Raw genomic sequence first — 21,425 nt, 5'->3', positions numbered from 1 at the left:
CTAAAGGGTTAAATTGTCATTAGACTAAAAAAAAAATAAGTATAAATCCACAAATCTCCATTTAATAGCTTTTTCCTTTTTTTTTTTTTTTCTTTCTGCAACAAGACGTGATGATTTCTTCTGTATTCAGGTCAGACATGCAAATACCACTTCCAGTTTACTTTATACCTTAGTGTATTCTTTGAAGTGTTTCCAAATTGCTGTTAACATTGAATCATGCATTAACAGAACTTAATTGCCTTTTTGACTCTTGAATGGAGACATAAATAGAAATCTGCTGTGTGTCAGAGTGAGATTGTGAGTTGCTGTAAACTGTCATAGCCCCATTAATAGGGAATCAGCCTTAAAATTTTTCAGGTACTCCTCTGATCAGAGAGGGATTCTTTTAGCTAATAATTGCCATTCCAGCAACAACCAAGAGAAATGCACTGGAACACAAAAGCATAGCACTTTCCATTGCAAAGAGAAGCTGATGAAAGAAGCTGCTAGGCAGCAAAAGTTGTGTATTCTTGCACGTATTCTTCTTCTTAGATAAAGTCAAATAAATGAAGTCAGCATCACAGGGGCTTTCTCTGCAAGTGCACCACACCCGCCAACTGTACTGTGGTATAAAATTTGAGTTTATGAACTCTTAGAGTTTACTGTGTAATATTAGTAGTATTACTTCAGATTTTAAGTCAGTGTTGTAAAACTGACCACTCCTTTTAAGAAATATTAAGAGACGAATAAAGAAGTGGGCTTCTCTGATTGTCTGCAGCTCTACCTCTGTCTCCTGCTTTTCAGGAAAGTACCTGTTGGTAACTGCTCTGCTAGCAAGTCCCTCTGCTAGTCACAGCAGGTGAAGAGCTGTGTTACAACTCAGAAGCAAACATACTGTGTTTGCTTTCCATTTTGTTTACATTTTTTCAGTGTGCTGTGGCAATGATGTTGTACTGTCATGTGTAGCTCAAAATGACTGCCTTGTGTTATTTCTGTGTTTGTGCATACCAGTGCTTCTTCCTATAAAATGCATTCAAGTGACACAATGAAATGCCTTCCTTATGTGTTTTAGATTACTACTCCAAGCAATTGTTTGGAATAATGAAGTTGTTAGAATTTTCTTCGTCTGTGAAGAGGCATTCACATCAAATTACACAAATGAGCAATTAAAATTCTCAGTTTAAAAAGAAGAGCTTAAGATCCGAAATTTTGAAGTACAATTATTCGTTAACTGTTGCTGTGTTCTTTCCATAGTTCAGAGGTCAAAAGATTTTTCTTACAGGTCATATCACTTTTAATCTGCAATATTTTTTGCCAGCCCCTATCTTATCTGTATCCACTAACTTCTTTTGAGGTATCTGCTAGAGTGGGTGAGATTTAGCATGTAGTGATGGGTTTTATTTAGCCTTCCCCCAAGGCATATGACTCACCCGCTCTGCCTCTAGAACAGCAGAAAATTTCAAAATATTACTTGATGGAGGCAGGTTCTGATGCAAACTAATATTGGTACATAAAGCTTGGGTTCTTCAGTAGTATTAAAGGCTGGAACAGTGCCACAGAGAAGAAATTTGTCTAAACATTTATGTACAGTTGGAATTTAGTAAAATATATTTCCTTCTTGTATTGCAATAATACAGTATTATTTTTTTTAAATGGAGTAAGACATTATAAGTTTACACATTATTTTAAAATTTAGATAAGCTTAAAGATCAAGAAGGAATATTCCTAATTTTGAGTTTAAAAGTACAGGTATATATGTACGTTAGCTATAAGAAGAGAACAATCTTTTTTGACCTAAGATTTTAAGATAAAGAAGGTACTTGAAAACTTTCATATACACATAATTTCTACAAAAAGTTTTCTTCTCTTTTTGCTAGAAAGGCAGGATAAGTCACAGCATAAGATAAGTCACAGATAAGTCACAGTTCTTCCAAATTTAGTCATCCAGTTGAAAATACTGAGTTTCCACATTTCTGTCTTGTCTTCCTGCACACCTTCACTTCTTCTCTGCTTACTTTTCTCCTCCAGTCAGTGACCATCCTTTTAGCTGACCATCCCTAGACCGAAATATCCTCAGAAGAATTTATTACCTTTCTTGAATTGGCCAGACAAAACATGAGGTTTACAGATAATTTATTTCACTGTTTGAAGAATCTAAGATGATAAAACAATGCTCCTTTGGTCCTAATGGAAACTGCTTTACCTAAGAAAGAAAAAGGTCTGCTGCAAGTCAGAACTGCAACAGTGCTGTGACATAGAGCATTCAGCTGTCACTATGCAAGTGCACTTTCCCATTTCCTACTGAAATGGAAAGTGCTCCTGAACATGTTGCTCAGTTTTTTTAAAAAACAAGACAGGTTCAAAACTATATGCTTACGTTTCACTTTTTTTTTTTCCCTCCCTAACCAAAATGACTTTAACATATAGCCTAATACAATGAAAAAAGGAAAGAAGTCTATAGTCTGCATTCTACTTCTTATTTATGGAACTGATAATCCTTTCTTTTTATTTCCTGACTCTTCTTTCTTTTTGACAAATATCAATCTTTTAAAAAGTGGGCTTGGTCATCTCAAAACCAGTAGCAGGAGCTTCCCAAATTTGTGTTGATATTGGCAGGACAAAAAAAAAATCTGGACTAGATGCGCAAAATTTTTGAAAAATCTTTTTTCTCTTGCCCAGCAGTATTGAGTAAGAAATCTCATGCATATAAAATCTGAATTCTCTCCTATGATGTCATGACTGTAACTACCATCTTCCCTAAATGTTTCATAACTGCTTTTGTTTCAAATTCCTGCTCTGAATGAGGCAGAGCTCGTGACATCAGGTTCTTCACTGAAGATGAAAGACTTAGTCACTAGGACATTCTGAAATGTTTTCCTTGAAGTCCACTTATTACCATGGTTTCATTGCGTGCAAAACATTCATGTGATCACTTACACAACAAAAATATATGACCTGGGAAGGAAGAAATATGAGACTGTTCATTTTCAGTCCTGCTTTAATAAATTCCTGATGATTTCTGCATGTTCTTATTTCCACACACAAAAGAGAAACAGTGTGATTAGAACTCAGACTTCCATGGATGATTAATCCTTTCTTGTGAATCTGAGGAATACTTTACTAAGTGGCAAAAGTTGAGGATCACATCATAACAAAGTTCAGTACTTTAATAATACTTAATACATGTAAGGGGTTTTTTTTTCATTTTCAAGATGACTTTTAACAGCTTTCTGTATTTTTTCACTTACTCTTCTATGGGAAGCAATGCAGTTGGATAAAAATGGCATAAACTTAGAAAAGAGAAGCAGAAAGTGAAGGAGCTATATGGAGTCTTCATAGTAAAGTATCCTTCAGCTGCTCTTGATGGAGCTGCTGGATATTGACCTCATCAATTGACCTGATGAAAACAGGGATGTCTGAGACAGAAATTGATTTTCTAAATTGCGATTTGCCAGATGTTTAGCCTCTATCTTTTTTTCATCCTGTAAAGACAACAAACAGAATCCACAGACACTTTATGATGCTTGTTCAAATTAAGGCTTTCTCTACCTTGAAAAAAACCCGCACATGATGACCACTGAAGGACAATTACATTGGTTTTGGAATTTAGGGTAATTCCCTTCTTACTTTCCAAAGGATAATTTAATTTTTTTACTTTGAAAATATATTAGTATTTTTCCACCAGAGTCTGCAGAAAAGAAAGTTTTCAGTTTAAAATTAAGTAATTAGTGTTTGATTTTGTTCTCATACAGAAGGATCTATATCTTGTGTAAATACTTCTTTGTTATTATGAAAGCATATTAGGTTCTTTTTCAGATACAAACATATCGCTTTTTATGTGACGTGAAGAAAAGATATGACATATAAAGAATATATTGTGAATAATCTGATGAGTAAAGAATAATCAGACATGTAAAAAAACCTCTTAAATACACGTTGCTATCTGGCTGTGTATTGTCAAAAGGATGTTCACAGATAGGCAGGCACTCCATGCACAAACCCAACCATGCTTCAGTGGGTTTTAGGAGGCTGAGTGTATCTACTCATTTCTCTGCTTCTCCACCATGTGTTCAAGAATTTTACCTGTACCGTTAAAACATTTGTTTCATAGAAAGTTCGTTTCCCTGGCATATACACTGTGATCTGACAATCATTGTGACTAAGGTAAGACAGTAATGTCTATGCTGTTTTTGCATCTTTTAGTACAGAGTCAGATGAATTGTATAAGCTTTTCACTAGGTCATGCTTCATCTCATGAAGGAATGATAGCAGGTGTCAGCTGAATTCCTTGTTAAGGAACGAGATGTAGAGAGTAAAAAGGAAGTGACTGCTCAATTTGGAAGCATCTCTAGCTTGGAGAAATCAATTGAGTCTAAGGCAGTCACATACAAAGCTAATGTCTCAGTACCCTCCTGTTTTCTTCCCATAGCTATATGCTGTTCTAGCTAGGAATCTTTTTTTTTTTTCTCACAAAGATTTCAGACTTCAGATCTTAAAAGTTCCTACCACTTGAAACTGTTGATGCTTCTTTCTTTTGAATTGTTCTTTCTTTTGAATTGTTTTGAGTTGGTTTTTTTGAAACAAAACCAAACCAAAAACTTAAAATAACCATTTTACAAAAAAAGTTATGAAAATGTTGACTGTGCTGTTCATGATTTTCAAGTATAACCATTTGAGAATTCTAAAATAGACTAAAATTTGTTGCAAACACATGGAAAGAAAGAAAATGCATTACTCTGTGAAGTTCTGGGAAGGACTTTTCGATTTAAGCAAGGAATGGCTGCATTATTTATGAGTCTTCCTTTTTTTTTAAAACAAAAAATGAGACTTGCTTGGACTAGTTCAGTTGTACACTACCTTCTGAAGAAGCAAGACTGTATTCTGAGCAGTCAGAATTGGGCAGTCAGAACTCAAATTGCCAGCTACTGAAAGCCTCAGTAGTTTCAGTTTGGGGTTTTGTTGAGTTTCCTCTTTTTAATTTACCTGAGCTATGTCATCTGGAGCGCAAGAAACAGTATCTACTAGATGATACTGGAAAAAAAATGAGTGAACTTATAAGAATGACATTTCGTACTCTATGATTATCTCTGCTAGTTTTTTTTTTCTTATTGAGATCTGTTAATTTTGTCTGGTCTTATCTATGATGATTGTGCGCATTCTCAAACTGATTTGAACTTCCTCTGACTGTGTTGAAATCATTCGTTTGGAGCCAGTTTCATTTAAAAAGTCTCTATCATCTTTAGAATATTTTGTGACTGTCTTAATTTTTATAAATAAGCTGAATGATATATTATGTGATAAAAATTGTGGAATTTTTCTTCATTGTAAAATGTCAAACCTAATTTGATGTTTCTATGGTAATTTATATTCCAGATTTCCTATAATGCAAAAATGTGCATTCTTCATTTAATACACGAAATAATTACTGGTTAGCTTTTTGCTATAATAGGTAGGAGATGAAAGGAGATAGGATCAAACATGGTGTTTGAAATATAGTATAAGTTAAAAATCTTGCTGTTCCTATAGCTAAATGCAAAGAGCCACTTCATATTTATTATGATATTGAGATTCTCAGAATTTCATGGTAATTACAGTCTCTTGTGGTCCTTTACCTGGTAGATGTGCCCTTGAGGCTCATGGCCAGACATGCAACTGGTATGTTATCAAGCATGAGGTGAGACATGAAGTATATTCTGTGACACACAAGTAACTGTACATTTACTAGGCCTTATTGACATTTAACGTTTCATTGACTCCTATTTGCTCTCTGATACTGGAGAATTTTCTTCTTTTTTTACTCCCTTTTCATTTCCAGAGACATTTTGCAGTCTTGCTTTGAACTTCTTCAGATTCCCTGGTTATGATCTATAGCAAGATAGTTTGCTTCCACTTCCAGCAACATGCTTTTACTCCATCAGTAATCAAGAATATTCCAGCCATAGTGCGAGTAGCCATATGGCTTCACCAGAGTGTCATTGAAAAGTTCCCGCTAGCTGCTATTAAGTTCCACAATATCTTTAACATGAGAGACTTCTCCAGTGTCTTTCAGATCTGTTTCATGGGTTAATTTGCTACCTAACAACACTCTATTATTTTTGCTCTTTATTATTTAATGATGTATGTTGGCCTGTGGACTAATGAAGAACAGATTCCCTTTGTACAAAGTAGAAGATAGTACCTGTCTTGAGATGACTATGCTCAGGTAGATGAAAGAGGCTGAAAGCTGAGAAAGCAAAGGTATTTAGTGGAAATGAAGCAATGGCTTGCCAAGTTTACAATGCTTGCTTAATATTTTGAGAAGTAAAAACTCAGTATTTAATTGGAGGGAAGAAAAATTTTCTAGAGACTAAGTAAAATGAAATGGAGATTGATGAAGAAGCTCTGAAGCAGGGGCTTAATCCAGTAGCCGAACACCAGGGTAGGGTTTAAAGAAGAAAATTAGGGAAGGATATCATAAATCCTGGTCCCTCTTGTAAATTCAGGTGAGTCTGATCCTAGTTTGGTTTTTCCTCCTTTCCTGTTCTCTTCTAGAATATTTTTCTTGCTTGCCCATCCCATGGATCATTGTGAACTGTTAGCGAGGAGGCAAGGATTTGTCCGGTCTCCTATTTATCTTAAAGAATATATAGTTTCAAGCACAATGTGTATTGTGTATCTGCTCAGTATGATTAATGTCTTTGCAGAATACCAGTTAGTCTCTCTTAAGAGTGGCCTATTTTGATGCCAGGTGACAGCATTTATAAAAAAAAAAAAAAAAAAAAAAGAAATTTTATCTTTAGGACATTCCATTTGCTACATCCAAGTGTTTACAGCAACCAAATAATCTTCAACATCCCTGACTTCATGAATCAGCACATGTCTATGGGATAAAGTGGTGGAAAACAAGGACTGTAATTTCTTTTATAAAATCATGATGGACACTATGCACAGGTATTTTGAAGTACGTTGGTAGCTTGAAAGTATTTTGCCTGATGCCAGTAAGTTATGTAGTGGAAGTTCGTGTTTACTAGAACTATAAGTAACAGTAGCACACTATCTTTTTATCCCCAGTCCCCAATGCAAGCATCTTTCTTACTGAGGAAAAGTAGGTGCCAGGGAAAGTGAAAAGAGGAAGCTAAGGAAGGTTCTTCTTTCCCATTAAGAAGATTCAATGGTGACTATTCTTACCTTGACTGTAATGTTGGACTGGTATAGGACTGTCAAGTGTCTCTGTTGCAGTGCTTTTAGTAACTTAAAGCAAACACTCGAGCCTTCTCTAGAATGAGTTAACAGCCTGTCTGTGAACATAACTCTTTGTATCCTTCACTGAATTTGTGGGAAAAAGTTGCAGTTTTCATTTTCCATTTCCTGATTCTGGACTTCAAACCAGAAGAATAAAATTATTTTATTTTCCGTTACTAATTGTTCCTTTTTTATTATTTTTATACCCCTGGATAGTTTAATTTGAGTTTTAAGTGTGTTTGTCTATGTATGTGTATATATATGTATTTAAATATTGAATTAAGTTATTTTTCAAAGACTTTTTAGTCTCAGTCCCTCTTTGGACTTCAGAGCATGTCACTAAAATAGTATGTACCTTTTGGACTGTGAGCACTGTTGATTTTATTTATACAAATAAAAGTATCTGTTAGGAAAATGAAACTATTAAAGTGTTAAGACATTGTAAATTGCAAGATACACAAAACTAACACAGGTTTCATTTTGATATTTCTGCTCTAAGGAGGTAAGAGACAATACACCTATCTGGATTTCCCAGTGGAAACAGTGCAAATACATGCCACAATACAAGTATGTTCCTTTGCCTTGATGTTCTCAGTTAAGTTCTGTTATGTATGCCTCTTGTAACCCATCATATACGATGACATATAGTACCTCTCAGTATTGTTCTTTCTATCAGAAGTGGCATGAAGAAAACCAAATACTATCACATATTAGGTAGTACTATTGCATATACAGTTTCTTCTGGAATTAATATGTGATGGTGCCAATACTAAGGTTGAATTAACTACTAAGGACCACAGTACTCTTTCTACTTGCCCTTCCAAGGCTCTTCACTTAAAAGAGTACTTGTTTTTCATCAGATGGTGTGTTTTAAGTTATTTCACAAAAAGTGGAAAGTAGAAAGTATCAGCTTCTTCTACTGGTAATTTTTTCCTTTCCTTACTAATTCCTATTTGCCAGTAAAAAAAGGAGAGTAAAGAAATAAAATAAGAGTAGGAATGAGGACATCCAAACAGAAAATTTAAAATATTTTGGAAATTCAGCAGTGACTTCCTATCACAGAGAAATTATTCTTTCTTAATTTTAAATAGTTTAGACATTAACAAATAAAGACAGAGACAGCTTTCCTAGTAGTTTGCTTGGAGCCGGTCTGTTTGGATGTACTGTGTAAATGCTTTGAGCCCATACTTGCATCTACTTTTAGTCTCTCAGTGCACTGTGCACGGGTACATCACTCACAACACCGGTTGACTATTTCTTCGTGAAAAAAAAATGTGTGTGGTGTGTCTGGGCATTTTTTAACTATTATTTTTCACTCTCACTAAGTGATTGAATGTGGAAGATCAAGTGATGCTGCAGTTTCCCCTCATCTATTGCTGTTTTGCAAACAGCAGAGCAGACCCTTGCTACAAGCCAGTGCAAGGCTGGGAGCTACTGAGTCATATACTTGAGGAGTTCCTAGAAAACTAGTCCTATTTAGAGTGCCACGCAGTGTGTGAGTGAAATATCCATACAAGATGCATGTAATTCATCACGATGCTACCAATGTTTGCATGAAGTTGTTGACATTTACTCTTCAGAGGTTGTTGCAGTGCAGACTTGTAACATGCTTAATGGAAGGTATGAGGGCACCATGCAGCAGTAGTCCTGCTAAATATACTTTATTGGTGCCATTATGGAAGAGTGGATTGCAGCTCAGTGTTAAAACTAACCTCCGTTTCGTTTAAGGAGAGATTCATCCTTTTTTGCGCTGCACAGAAATTAACACAATTTATTCTTTGATGCTGGAAAGATAATCTAGTAATGCTGTAGATAATCTACTTTATCTTTTAATTAGTTAATGATGTAATAGGCCTTTATAAGAAAAGTATCATTTATCTTTTGCTTCCAAGAAAGCAGAAGTACTTTTAAAATTAGATTAATTCAAAACAAGGACAAGAAATACCTTAAGCATAATTATGCCACTGCGTGGCAGCATTGAAGTTTCTTGGCTGCCTAGCCGTGTACTTTTTAAAATCTAAAACAGCAGAGATTTCTAAATGTCATTGTAGATTTATTTTAGTTATCAATAGACTTTTTTATATATATTCTTTACCTTATCTCAGTTTAATAGAATTTATTTTTCTCATGTTGGGAAGTATCATAGTATCCACCATAGCTCAAAATTTCAGTTGCTGTTTCTGAAATCTGCTTAACCACATTTGGTTTGTTTTCCAGCATGGAAGAAAACCAGACAGTTTTCAGAAGACACGGTGAAGATTTTGCTGAATAAGTGAGGCACAGACTTAATTGTTGCTCCTTGTCATTATTTGTAATCTTTCTTCAACATATGCAGTTTTTCTGGTCATGTATAAATAAAAGCAGTGATTTCCAGAAAGATAGAGAGGCCTATGCTGGCAGACCTTAGTTCTGTTAAAGCAGTTCCTATTATTTGCAGTGTCAAATCATTTAACATGAAACCTTTTCTTCTTGTTGAGCTGGACTAGGATTTTGGTGTCATCATTTTTCACTTGTCACATATGCAGACAAGAGCTATATAAGAGCAGGCACACTTGACAAAGCAGTCTATTGTAGAAGTTTCTCTGCAAGAGGATTAAAAAAGAGCTTAAATTACAAAGCTAATCATATGGATCTTTCATAGGGACTGTAGATTTTGTTCTGCTGATTTAGAGGGTGATGTGATAATCATCAGAATTGCAGACAGAAGCCTTCTCAGATGTCACTAGTTTTGCTTGAAAATATTTATAAGCCCTTTGTCTTCTCTCTGAAGTCTACTGACTGAAAGTAGTATCCCAGTTTGGCAAAGTGGCAGGACATCTTAGCCTTACAATTTGGCAGTCCTGGAAAAGTGTATGTGAAATTAAATCCTGAAAATGTTTTCCGCATCTTTTATGCTTTTTTTAAAACACATTCTCATCTGGGCACCTTCATCCTATCTCATTCCATGATCAGCAAATAAATGCATGTATTAAGTCATCTGGGCTATGTATTCAAAGAGTAAATGAAACGATTAATATTTTTCATGGAGTGATACATCATCTTTCAGCCTTTGTGGTGCAAACTGCCAGATGTGAAATTCTCATGTGCTCCTAGAGCCTAGTCAATCTCTTTTCAAATGAAGTAGATCTTTATTCTGAGTTCACATAGAGTCCATCAGGATCTTGGATGCTCTGGTCATTGTAGAAATTACCAGTGACCTTCAATATTGTCTTACAAATAGCAGGACCGGGGAAGTGATTGGCCCCCTGTACTCAGCACTGGTGAAGCCACACCTTGAATGTTGTGTTCAGTTTTGGGCCCCTCACTGCAAGAAGGACATTGAGATGCTGGAGCGTGTCCAGAGACAAGCAACAAAGCTGGTGGAGGGTCTGGAGAACAAGTCTGATGAGAAGCAGTTGAGGGAGCTGTGGATGTGTAGCCTGGAGAAGAGGCTTAGAGGAGATCTTATCACTCTGTACAACTACCTGAAAGAGAGTTGTAGTGAGGTAGGGATCATTCTCCGCTCCCCAGTAATGAATGAAAGAGCATGACTAAATGGGCTCAAGTTGCACCAGGGGAGATTTAGACTGGATATTGGGAAGGACTTCTTTGGTGAGAGGGTTGTTGAACACTGGAACAGGCTGCCCAGGAAGACGGTGGAGTCGCCGTCTCTGGAGATGTTAAAATGACATGTAGATGAGGTGTACTGAGGGACAGCGATAGGCTTGGCAGTGTTAGGTTAGTGGTTGGATTCAATGATTTTAAAGGTCTTTTCCAACCAAAGAATTCTATGATTCTGTGAATATTTGACAAAGGCAAACAGCTTTTCTTCCCCTTTGCTCAAATATTGAAAAGAAACAAATAGTAATGTGAAGGTAATATATCTTTAGGTGTTAGAAGCACATTACCACAGAAACAGACAACAAAGAAAGAAGAGGAAAAGAGGGGGGGGAAAAAGCTTCTTGGTGTAATAAAATGAAATCGAGAAACTTGACTAACAAGGTTGTTGAGGTCTATGTTATGGGATTGGGATTTTCTTTTTTTTTCTTGGCATCACATGTTGGATTGATTGTATCCTAGAAGCCCCTAGGGGTTATGCACTTCTGATTTGAATAAGTGACAGTGGTAAACTAAGATTGTTAAGGCTGGCAGCATCCATCTGCTCCCTGGAGATTTTCCAAATCATAGTGAAGAAAGACTACAGGATCCAGGACCTGAGGGTAAACTAATAGATATTATTTGAGTCTGTTGGGTTCACTACTTCAAGAATGTGCTGTTTTATTGTTGCACAGGCTTGATAAATCATTGGCAAAACAGTATAACTTCTAGTAACAACTCCTGTGGTTTCAAGCTGTACCTCTAGTTTTCTTTATCTCTGAAAAATGGGTGATCAGAGGATATTTTAGCGTCTATTTATGTTTCACAGAATTTTGGTAGTTTCTTCACTTTTTCCAAGGAAGCTACTTCATACATTGCAAAGATGTGGTTGGAGTTTTGGTATTTAAAGTTAAGCTTCTGTAGGAAATTTTTGCATGTTATTGCATGTGTATTGATTTAGTGGAATAAAATTTATGTGAGTGAACACAGGGCAAAATTTTGTCCTTGTTGCACCAAAGTAATTTGATCACCTAAACTGTTCATGCAATGATAAGGAATTATAGTTGAACCAGTCTCTCCATAAGGCTTACAGACGTCAGGACCTTGCAAGGCTGAGCCCCGTCTGTGTGAGCAAACGGGGGAGGAGCGAACATTTTCTTGCTCCAGGAAGACAAGTGATGCTTCTGAATCTCAGGCATGGCTAAATAAGGATCTGGTTAAGGCTTTTTTTGGTGGATGATGGTCCCCAAAAAATCCTTCTGTTAGCCATGGGCCATGGCCAAACCACCACAGCGTGTACAGCTTGAGGCATCAGTTTTTAGTGGGAAGTATATGCTGTTGTGTTTTGGAAAAGTGCTGCATGTTCTTCAGCTGCTTGTTCTTACATGATGTCTAACTTCCTGTGCAATCTTTTTCTGGGCAAATGAGGTGCAGTGTAAGATGTTGTCTCAAGTGATCATTTGCCCCATGCTGTTTTCAAGTGGGGAAACTTCTCAGCCTCCATTAACAAGCCTGAGCATTTGCTTTATGCTGGACTGTGTGACAGCTTCTTCATATCAATCAGTGTTTACCTTATTCTGTGTTTCAACTGTGACCAAGCTCAAATGCAACTGATATGAGTTGGTTTGTTTGTTCTTTTCTGGAACCTCATGCTGAAAAGCATTCTCTCTTTGTACCACTGCTAAGCACAATGGTCCCATGCCATGTCTCTCTGGACCATCCATGTGTGACAACAAAAGTAACAGTGCACCAGTGCACTATTCAGTCACTACAAAAAAAAAAAAAAAACAAACTGACTGAAATAGGAGAGTTTAAAATGGATCTGACTCTTCAGTGCAATTCTCAGACATTACTGGTATGGTTATGGCTGTTCTTGAGGGCAACTTTCATGGCTGCAATATCCTTTTTTTATTAGATTAATGGCAGAAAGTCCTTGCTTAGTAGTGCATTTTGATGTATACCACTAGGTCATGTCAAAACCTCAATGTTTGATATGGAAAACTGAGGCAAACTCCTTTTCCCTTTGGATGTTATACAGCAAATTGGTGATATGTAAATAAACCGAAAAAAGCAAGACTCAGCAATGTGTTGCCATCCACTAACATGCATTTCACACTTTTTCTGTATCAACATTTTAACAGAATATGAGTGATTGCCTTCTTTCTTTTACAGGTAGATCTTGCCAGTTTGTACATCAAGACTGGTGCCAAGAACATGCCCACAGTGTTTTTGCTGACAGATGCCCCGGTTCCAGATGAATGCTTTCTGGTGCTGATTAATGACTTGTTGGCATCAGATGATTAGACCAACACATTTCTTGAAAGATCTTTTCCAATGACAAATGATCTGTGATTTCAGTGAACTTTAAAGAGATTATTTCTCTTTCGGGTGTTTGTAGGGGGAGATTTTAGAGAGCCCAGGTCAACCAATCCAGCTTGAGCATTGAGCCTAACTTGCTTAAGAAAGCATTGCCCACCGAGATGAATTGTTAAGGCTTATTGTGCATAAGTGCATTGATCTTGGGGTAGATGAGAATCTCTCTTTGACTTGTGTGTTTGCTTTGATATGATTTCACTGACTTGATGTAATGTATTTGTGACTGCACAATTGTAATAGCAACACAATTTCATCCATGTTTTGAAAAGTTAGAGAATCTGGATTCTGAGTGTGAGGATCTGGAGCTAGAGTGGAAGAAAAATGGAAATAATACTGTGTTGTATGGTTCAAAAGCATTTTGAAAGGTCTGGATTTTTTAAATTATTATTTATTTTTGCAACCAGACTGGGAAACAGTTTGTAACAGCCTGAAAAAAAAAAAAAAAAGCAGCACTGTTCTGAGGGATGCATAATTTATGAATAAACTTCCTATCAGGGCAAATATCTTTTTATTTTTAAACCAATATTGTTTCCTCTCACTTAAATGAATTATTCTTTTTAAGTGAAAAGGTGTAGGGAACTGGAGAAAACTGTTTTGTTACTTGATCTATCTATTATATAGCTTAGCTCTAGTTCTGCACCTAAACCCTGTTGTTCTAAGTACCACGTAGAAGGTGATTTCTCAGGTTGTGTTGTGTAAATCTTCTCCCAATTACCCCTTTGTCTTTTCTCAGAAGAGATTCCAGATCTGTTCTGTGATGAAGATATGGAAAGCGTAGTCAATAAGTCCAAGCCCTGGACCTGATGGACACCAGAGAAAGCTGCTGGAGATTCTTGCGTAGAGTGCAGCTGCAGTTAAAAGTAAGACATATTTCAGTGGCAAGAGGTAGTGCTGAGTTGGTGAAAATAACAACATATTTCAGTTGTCTCATAATCCAGCATATGTTGGCGTTGTTCTCTTGAAAGGCTTACTCATTGACTTGTGACAGCAAACTGGCACCTCTCACATTACCACTATAATAACCTTCTCTATGTGAAGGCTTGATGTATGCCAAGTTTTACTGCTAGAGCTGGCTACTGCCTTCCTGTCTGTTCATAGAAAAGTCACATAGTTGCTCTGTGTCATAGTTTCAAGGTCTTATGTTTGGAATATAATGATGCGTTTTGAGGAGAAGTGAGGGGCTGATGAGGAGTTAGCGTACAGTTAGTGCAATTTTAAATATGTTCCCTAGTTCCATATGTAGTAATTTTGTATATGACATCAACTCTCAAACATTTGCACAAATAATTAAAATTTCACAGTAAATGTTAATTCTTTCTACTTTTCCTATGCCATTCAAAACTGGGAAAATAAAAATATCTGTGTAGCTGTTTACAGGTCTAAAGCTGTTTAGCAATACACATTAATATGATACCATAAATGCAACATCTCTCTTAAAGTCCATTTTAGAGGAAGTGTTGTTGAGGCAGATTGTAGTTCTCTCCTGAAAGCTGGAAAGCAGAATCTGAAAACACAAGCTGAAGAGTGGCATCTTTAGGAACTTTCAGTTTATGCAGGCTTCAGTTTTACACATCTTCTGAAACATGTATGTATCTAAGAAAATTAGAGGTCTGAAAACTAATAACCCTTTAGAATGTTTTGAAAGGAATATATGCCCTGTACTTTGTGTATTAAACCAATCTGTTTGATTGGGGATGAGAAGAGCCTTCCCATAGCAGATTATTGTCTTCCATATGGATAATTGTCTTCCATCTTCTGAAGTGTTTACCCCACCACTGATCTAAAGATCATTCCTATTTGGTATGTGCTTTCTTCCAAGTTCTTACACTTTATAACATACTACTTTCTCTTTTTTCCTCATCTTCTTTTTCCTATCCTGCTTTAGTTTTGCTGATGTTCCCTCCTATCTTTAATTTTGTTGGCATCACTTGTGTCCCTCCACAAATTTATTCTGTAACTTAAAGGCCAGTAGAAACTTGTACAGGATCTAGTATGACATATTCTGTACTAGTTTTACTTTTCTGAGCTTCAATGACATGATCAATGGTGGTGCTTACCTTCTGTATATCTGTTTTTAGTCAGTAATATTTGTCTCTGTTTCATGACTATGGCATTTCTATACTCTTTTAAAGAAAGGACAGAAAAAAGAAGATTACGTCTAATATCTTCATTTATTTCTTTCTTGTTTCCTTCCCTTTGTGTTTTCCTTATTTACCCAGCAATTTCTTCATTTTACTTTTCAGGTTTTTTTAAGGGCCTTTTTGAAAGCCAGCTTTCAAACACCTTTTACATTGCAACCATTTCACCAGTCCCCCACTGTGCAAATTAGTACTTCTGGAGGCAAGAGCAAGAGATATCTATTCATATTGCAGAGAAGCAAAGTAGAGACATTTTAGTACTGAAGGAGACATTAATTTCATGAGTTAACACACTGGCAGGTATCTGTATTGACTTTTTGTTAGTGCTGGGTGACCTGTCACCTCCTTTCCCTAGATTTAAAGAATAAAAGACTAATACCATGTGAAGGAGAGCAAAAGAGAGAATTTAGACTGTTTCAAAATGTTGAAGCTCAGTGATATAGTCTCACTTTTCTATTTCATTTTTAAAAAAATGACAGCCTACCTTAAGCCATATTTCCCTTCTGCTCACCCATCATCTTATACCTTGAAGTTCTGTTTATGATAAGGAATCTGTAGCTCAGGAACCCAAACTACGCAGTGCTATTCTTTGAACCACCATAGCTCTTTGGTTTTGTGTTGGTTTTGTTTTGATTGTTTTCAGTCTGGAACTTTCAGTCAATTCTACTGTTGTCGTCCTGTGAACATGCCATGTATGTAGGTGCAAATTTATGTCAGTGTAAGTTGGAAGTATGTCATGTGAAGACAATGGATTGCACATTTATAAAATGTGGGTCCACAATTGAAGTGTCATATATATAGCCCTGAAGATTTCAAAAGCTTTCATGATGAAATAAATTAAAAAGGAGGAATGGTGCTTAAGCAAACAAAGCCAATGGCCAGACATTGGAAATGATAAGATGCTGACAGTGCTAAGGCATGCCATGAGCTGAGAAATTTCTAAGGCCCACAGTGATTTACTGGAGCTCCCAAAGTTTTTCATTATCCTACATTTCTGCACAGTAATCACTCTTAAATACTCTGCACATTACCAGAATTTCTTAGAAAAGTAAAGACCAGAAGAAGCCACTATGTCTTGAAAGCTTGGGTATGAGGCAAGGTCAGTCAGTCTTGCTGTCTCTTGATCTCCATCTGATTTTATTTTATTCTTTTGGATGTGGCAACTTAATAATTTTCAAAAAAAATGGGAACACTTTTCTTCAATGCCTTGTAGCCCACATGCACTACACAAACATACCCTTAAACTTATCTTTCCAGTAAACATACATTTTACAGCATTTCATCTTTGTATGTTTTCTGAATTCTATATTTCTTACTAGCTCTTATCCTCGGTGCATTTAGAAGTTACCATATATTCTAAGGCCACATATGTTAGATGGCTTTTCTTCTGAACTGAATCTGTGTTAATGTGTAGCCAGTTTTCTTCAAGAGCTACTAATATACTACAAATACTTGCTCCTCCTTTCTTGAACAAGTTTCTTTGTTGTGTATTTTCCTCATATTTCAAATTTTACAGTCCCTCAGTCGTTGTTTTGAAGCCCCAGGATTAGGAACTAAATTTGCTACGTTTAGGGGAATGCCATTTCTCCAATTTCTTTCTAACTTGAGTGGCCTGCTTTAGTCATCACTGGTCTGCAATAATCTCCTCCTTGCATAGTCTTGTCAGTATTTAGTTGTCTCCCCATTTTCTACGGAATTTAGCAGTACAGTAGTTTCATTCTTCAGACAGAATTACTGTCAAACATAGGCAGGACAGGTGCACTGCATAACCACAGCATAGTTATGACAGTTGAGTCAAGAAGACTTACTCAGATGTGTTTCCTTGTTCTTGGTTGAGCTTTCCAGCCAAAGAATCTTGGTAGGATCAGTGTGTGCCTGGTATTTCTTACAAGACTTTCAGTAGGACTCACCATGTTTAGCAACTTGTTCTAGATACACTGTTGCTTCAAGTGTTTCTCTCCTGTTTTTTGAAGGATGGCCAAGAGCAAGAAGAGAACAGATGAATTCTGGGTATGACTTAGTAAATCTTAAATTTTTATGCTAGGATAAAGTTAAACGTAAAGAGTCCTGAAAAGTTGGTATTATCTGCTCAGGCATCTAAAGTTCATATAAACTAATGCTTCTCCTATAGATACAAGCATTCCTTTAAGTCAATCCCGACAAATTATGTTGGATAGAGAAAGTACCTTTTTGCCTAAAGTTCAACATAAGATTGATATAGTTAGGGCATAAATATCAACCATTCCATATAAACATTTGTTTGATATTTAGGGAGGACAAAATATTACTTGAAGTACAAAATTAAGGAAAACACTAAATTCTGATTTGTGTCTGGCAAATGGTCCAAGATTTTGACTTGGACTCTTCTTGCAGTCCAGTACTTGGAGAGTTAAGTCCAAATATGAGCAATGTGAGCATTGTAGGAGGGTGCAGAAGATGTAACTTCTAGCAAGATTGTGTAGGATTTGCAGCTTTGGAGATGTGATAGATTCAGTTTAGCACCACTGCTACAGCAAGGGCACTTGTGAGCAGCATGTCAAAGCAGGGACAGATATCTCTAGGTTCTCCATTGCTGCTGCTACCATAGCAGGGATGGTATGCAGATCTGAGAATGTGCCTGCTAGAGGAATAAGGAGAAAATGGGGTGCCCCAAGCATCAAGATTGTTCACAAGAAATTCACATCTGATAACTGAAGTAACTGAACTTAAAATTTTACCAGAAAATGAGATGACATGAATGAGAGACAGAGAGAATGTCTAATTGAAGGTTACATGGTATAAGAGAGAAGAAACTTCAGAAAACTCACACAAGTGTCTGATACCTTTGAGAATCATGACAGAGGCATAGCAGATTCTTTGTGTAATTTCACTGATTCAGAGTTTTGGAGTGGAGACCCTTTATTCTTGTACTTTTTTGTTGTTCCTTTTTTCTCTCATCAACTTGATAAAATTTTGCTGAAAATTCTGTGATCTTTCTGTGGACTTCATACAGTTTTAGTGTAGTTTTCATCACTTGGATGTAATGGATTCTATGTGGACATTTCTGCCATTTGCATCTTTCTGCTGAAGACATTCAAAGTAGGTGACATTTTCTTCTTACTCTAGACCAACTTGCTGATCATCCTGTCTTTGTAACAGCCCTGAGCAACCCAGACCCTATTGTGTTTTTTCATAAGTGTCTGCATTTCTGCCTAAGTCCTTGAAAGTGAAGGAGAATATTATCTTATTGTGAATAAGGGAACATGCACTGAGGTTTGCAATTCTTGCAAGAGTCAAAGGTCACAAGATTTAAAACCAGTGGTTTCTCTCGCTGACACATTCTCAAGTACTTCATAGACAAATGTGCAAATCACCTGCAGTTAGGAGAATTTTTAGGTTCAGGTAAGAGAGATATTTTTCTCTGTTTTACAATAAACAAGATCAGTAGGGGGACCAGAATAACTACAGCAATTCAAAACTCTGTTTTAGCATGAAAAAGTCCTATACATCCCATTCTACAATATGGATTAAAAAATGTACCGAGTTCTTATATTTCTGCAAAGTTGGTAAGCATATTGGAAATTGAATAGGTACTAGTTAATATCTTCTATTTAGAAATAAAAAGAAATAAATGGCCAAAAAAATGATGGAACAGCTAATTCACAGGACAGTCTCAAGAATGGGCTTAAGGACCTTAATTTCTTGAACATCTATGGTTCACTCAGCAGTAGAGATTTCAGTGAATTATCCTCTCTTTTATGCTCCATTTAGTATTTTACTCTGCATCATTTCTCTTCCTGTCTGTCACATCATGGGACACTATCATGGCTTCTGTTTGCCTTCCTCACTTCTTCCTCTTACCTTTTCTCAGGTCTGTCTTTTTTTCTTTTAAGACTGTTTCATGGGCCTTCTGCCTTTTACCTCTGTTTCCACCATGGGTCACAACAAAAGAGCACTTGTGCATATGAAACCCTTCTGAAAATAGTGTCATTGATCTGAAGCCTTCAATAATTTCAAAATCCCACTCAGTTTGTGCAGCCAGGAGACAGAAGGTTTTTGTGAGATGCAGCCTGACCAGTGCTAGTGTCCAGAGGCCATTTCTTAATTGATTTTTCTAAAAGGGATGGGAATTAAAAAAAAGGATGTAACCTGTGTTTCAACGTAAAATCCAAGTCTTACAAGTTGTTTCAATGTCCCAGGGGACAGTTTGTCTTGGGGAAGGTTTTCTGAATAATGGTAAAAGATTTTCTTGTTTTGACTTAGTTCTACTGAAACTTAATCTTATTTGCGTACAACTACAGGTTAACTGCAGAAATTGTTGTCTTATGTTTTCCAGTGCACATATATATTTTTAGAAACTATGAGACAATGGCACGTCCCTTCCATTTTCCATGTAGTTTTCTGTCCAAATACCATAGAAGCTTTTTCCACTGTTGCTATCTACTCATCACTTTCTCTCTCCTCTCTGACTGCATTAAAGCCTAGTTAAATATTGTCCCAGGTCAGCCTCCCCCCTTTCTTCATTCATTTTTTTTCCTTCTTTTCTTTCAACTTTCCGCTCTTCTTCCTTTTTCATTCAGTTTTAATAGGTAATGTCAATTCCTGATTACTCCAGAGGCAGGATAAACCTGTCACTTCCCTGGAATGCCTGACTGGGCTCTGTCCTGACTCTTGTGGCTGTTGAGGGGGTGATAAGCTCTTCTGATACTACTTTGATTTTTTTTAATTGGAATTAACAATATTGATGCCATATGGTTTAGACAGTCCTGTACAGCAAAAAAACCAACTCACTTAATAAGAAGCATAGAGGAGAGATTCCAGTTCCATTCTAACAGCTTGTTATCTGACATTTTGCTAATTATCCATAAGCAAATACAGTTGCCAAAACACATGCCAAGTGCAGTAAGTAGCTCTGTAGATGCAACTGAGAGCCTAGAATAACCCTTGCTTCCCAAAGGTGAGTCACCAGGTAGGCCTGGTGATATTAACATCCAATGACACGTTTATTTTCCTTTGAACATTTCAGCCTCCCTTTATTTGTAAAGAATATTTTTGTAAAGAATACTCCCTAAAAAATCACATACCAGGTAAAATCCAGATCTCCTTTTCTTCCCATGACTTTAATGGGGTTGCAGTCCAGCTATTGAAGTGGCAGGCAGTGGCTGCATACCAGCCAGTCCCCACAGCTGCATTATTATTTATAGCTCTCAGGGTAACCAATACCAACATGGACAGAGGGGAAGGAAGCTGCAAACATGCTGTGTTTGTACAGGGGAAAGGCAGTAAAACTTGTTTGCCCAAGGTAACTGATGATGTTTATTAGCTGCCAAATTTGGTTCACAGCCTCAGCTGTGCACCAGCCGGTGCTAGGCTCATTACACGGCTCTCTTCTGATGGCCTCAACTTGCTGTGTGATTCTTTCCATCCCTTTTCCCTCCCGCCTCTCCGCAGGTGGCTCTGTGTTTCCCTGCCATGGGTGCCACACTGTGGGAGTGAGCTCAGAAGTTCCCAGACATCATGAACTGCCCCACCATTGACTGGTTCCATGAGTGGCCGCTGGAGGCCCTGTGCTCGTCAGCAGGAGGCCAGTTCAGGAGACTGAGGGCATTGAGGTACAGAGTTTCAAGCTCATCGGTCTTCTAAGAAAGCAATGGAGATCATTGAAAGACTGAAAACTGAATAAGCAGAAAAAAACACAATGCTCTTTTTACTCCTTTTTGCATATGTACTGCCTCAGGTGTGGTTCAAGGTCAACCCTGCTAAAAGCTGAATTTTTATGGCAAGTCCATGCTCACTCCTTCAGCAGTTTAGAGAGCTGTCTAGCATAGGCAGAGAAGTAAGGGGAAATGAAGGGAGGCATATAATTCCTAGCACTGTCTTTGCAGAAACCTTCAATTCTAGGCTTTTTAGGCTCTTATAGGTACAGAATTTGTTTAACCCTTTTCAGTACAGTTAAATATATTCATTAGTGCTGTAGTAAGCGAGGCTGAAATATCACAATGCACAGACTAGGCTAAAGAAGAGTTTTCCCTCTGTTCAGCAACTGAGCAAAAGTAAAAATTTCCCCTGTAACCACATGTCAAATGCATTTACAGTTGTAATATCTGGGCAGTTATTCTCTTCTTATTCCTGATTGATCTGAAGTGTGACCTGTTT

At 37.0% G+C, this 21,425-nt stretch overlaps 1 protein-coding gene across 1 annotated transcript in view; it reads left to right on the top strand.

Annotated features, from left to right (window-relative positions):
- The first annotated feature begins 6,339 nt into the window (after positions 1-6,339).
- Positions 6,340-21,425, top strand: part of DNAH11 (dynein axonemal heavy chain 11) — a 78,970-nt gene continuing 63,884 nt past the window's right edge. Inside the window, 7 exon segments of the mRNA XM_061997401.1 lie at positions 6,340-6,397; positions 11,191-11,399; positions 12,949-13,074; positions 13,888-13,933; positions 13,936-14,012; positions 20,721-20,838; positions 20,841-20,881. Of these exon segments, the coding sequence (XP_061853385.1) occupies positions 6,340-6,397; positions 11,191-11,399; positions 12,949-13,074; positions 13,888-13,933; positions 13,936-14,012; positions 20,721-20,838; positions 20,841-20,881 (675 nt within the window).

Source organism: Colius striatus, chromosome 5 (genome assembly GCF_028858725.1).
Source record: "Colius striatus isolate bColStr4 chromosome 5, bColStr4.1.hap1, whole genome shotgun sequence".
NCBI classification, from domain to species: Eukaryota; Metazoa; Chordata; class Aves; order Coliiformes; family Coliidae; genus Colius; species Colius striatus.
Note: the sequence above shows the minus strand (reverse complement) of the source record. Positions and strands in the feature narration are given on the sequence as shown.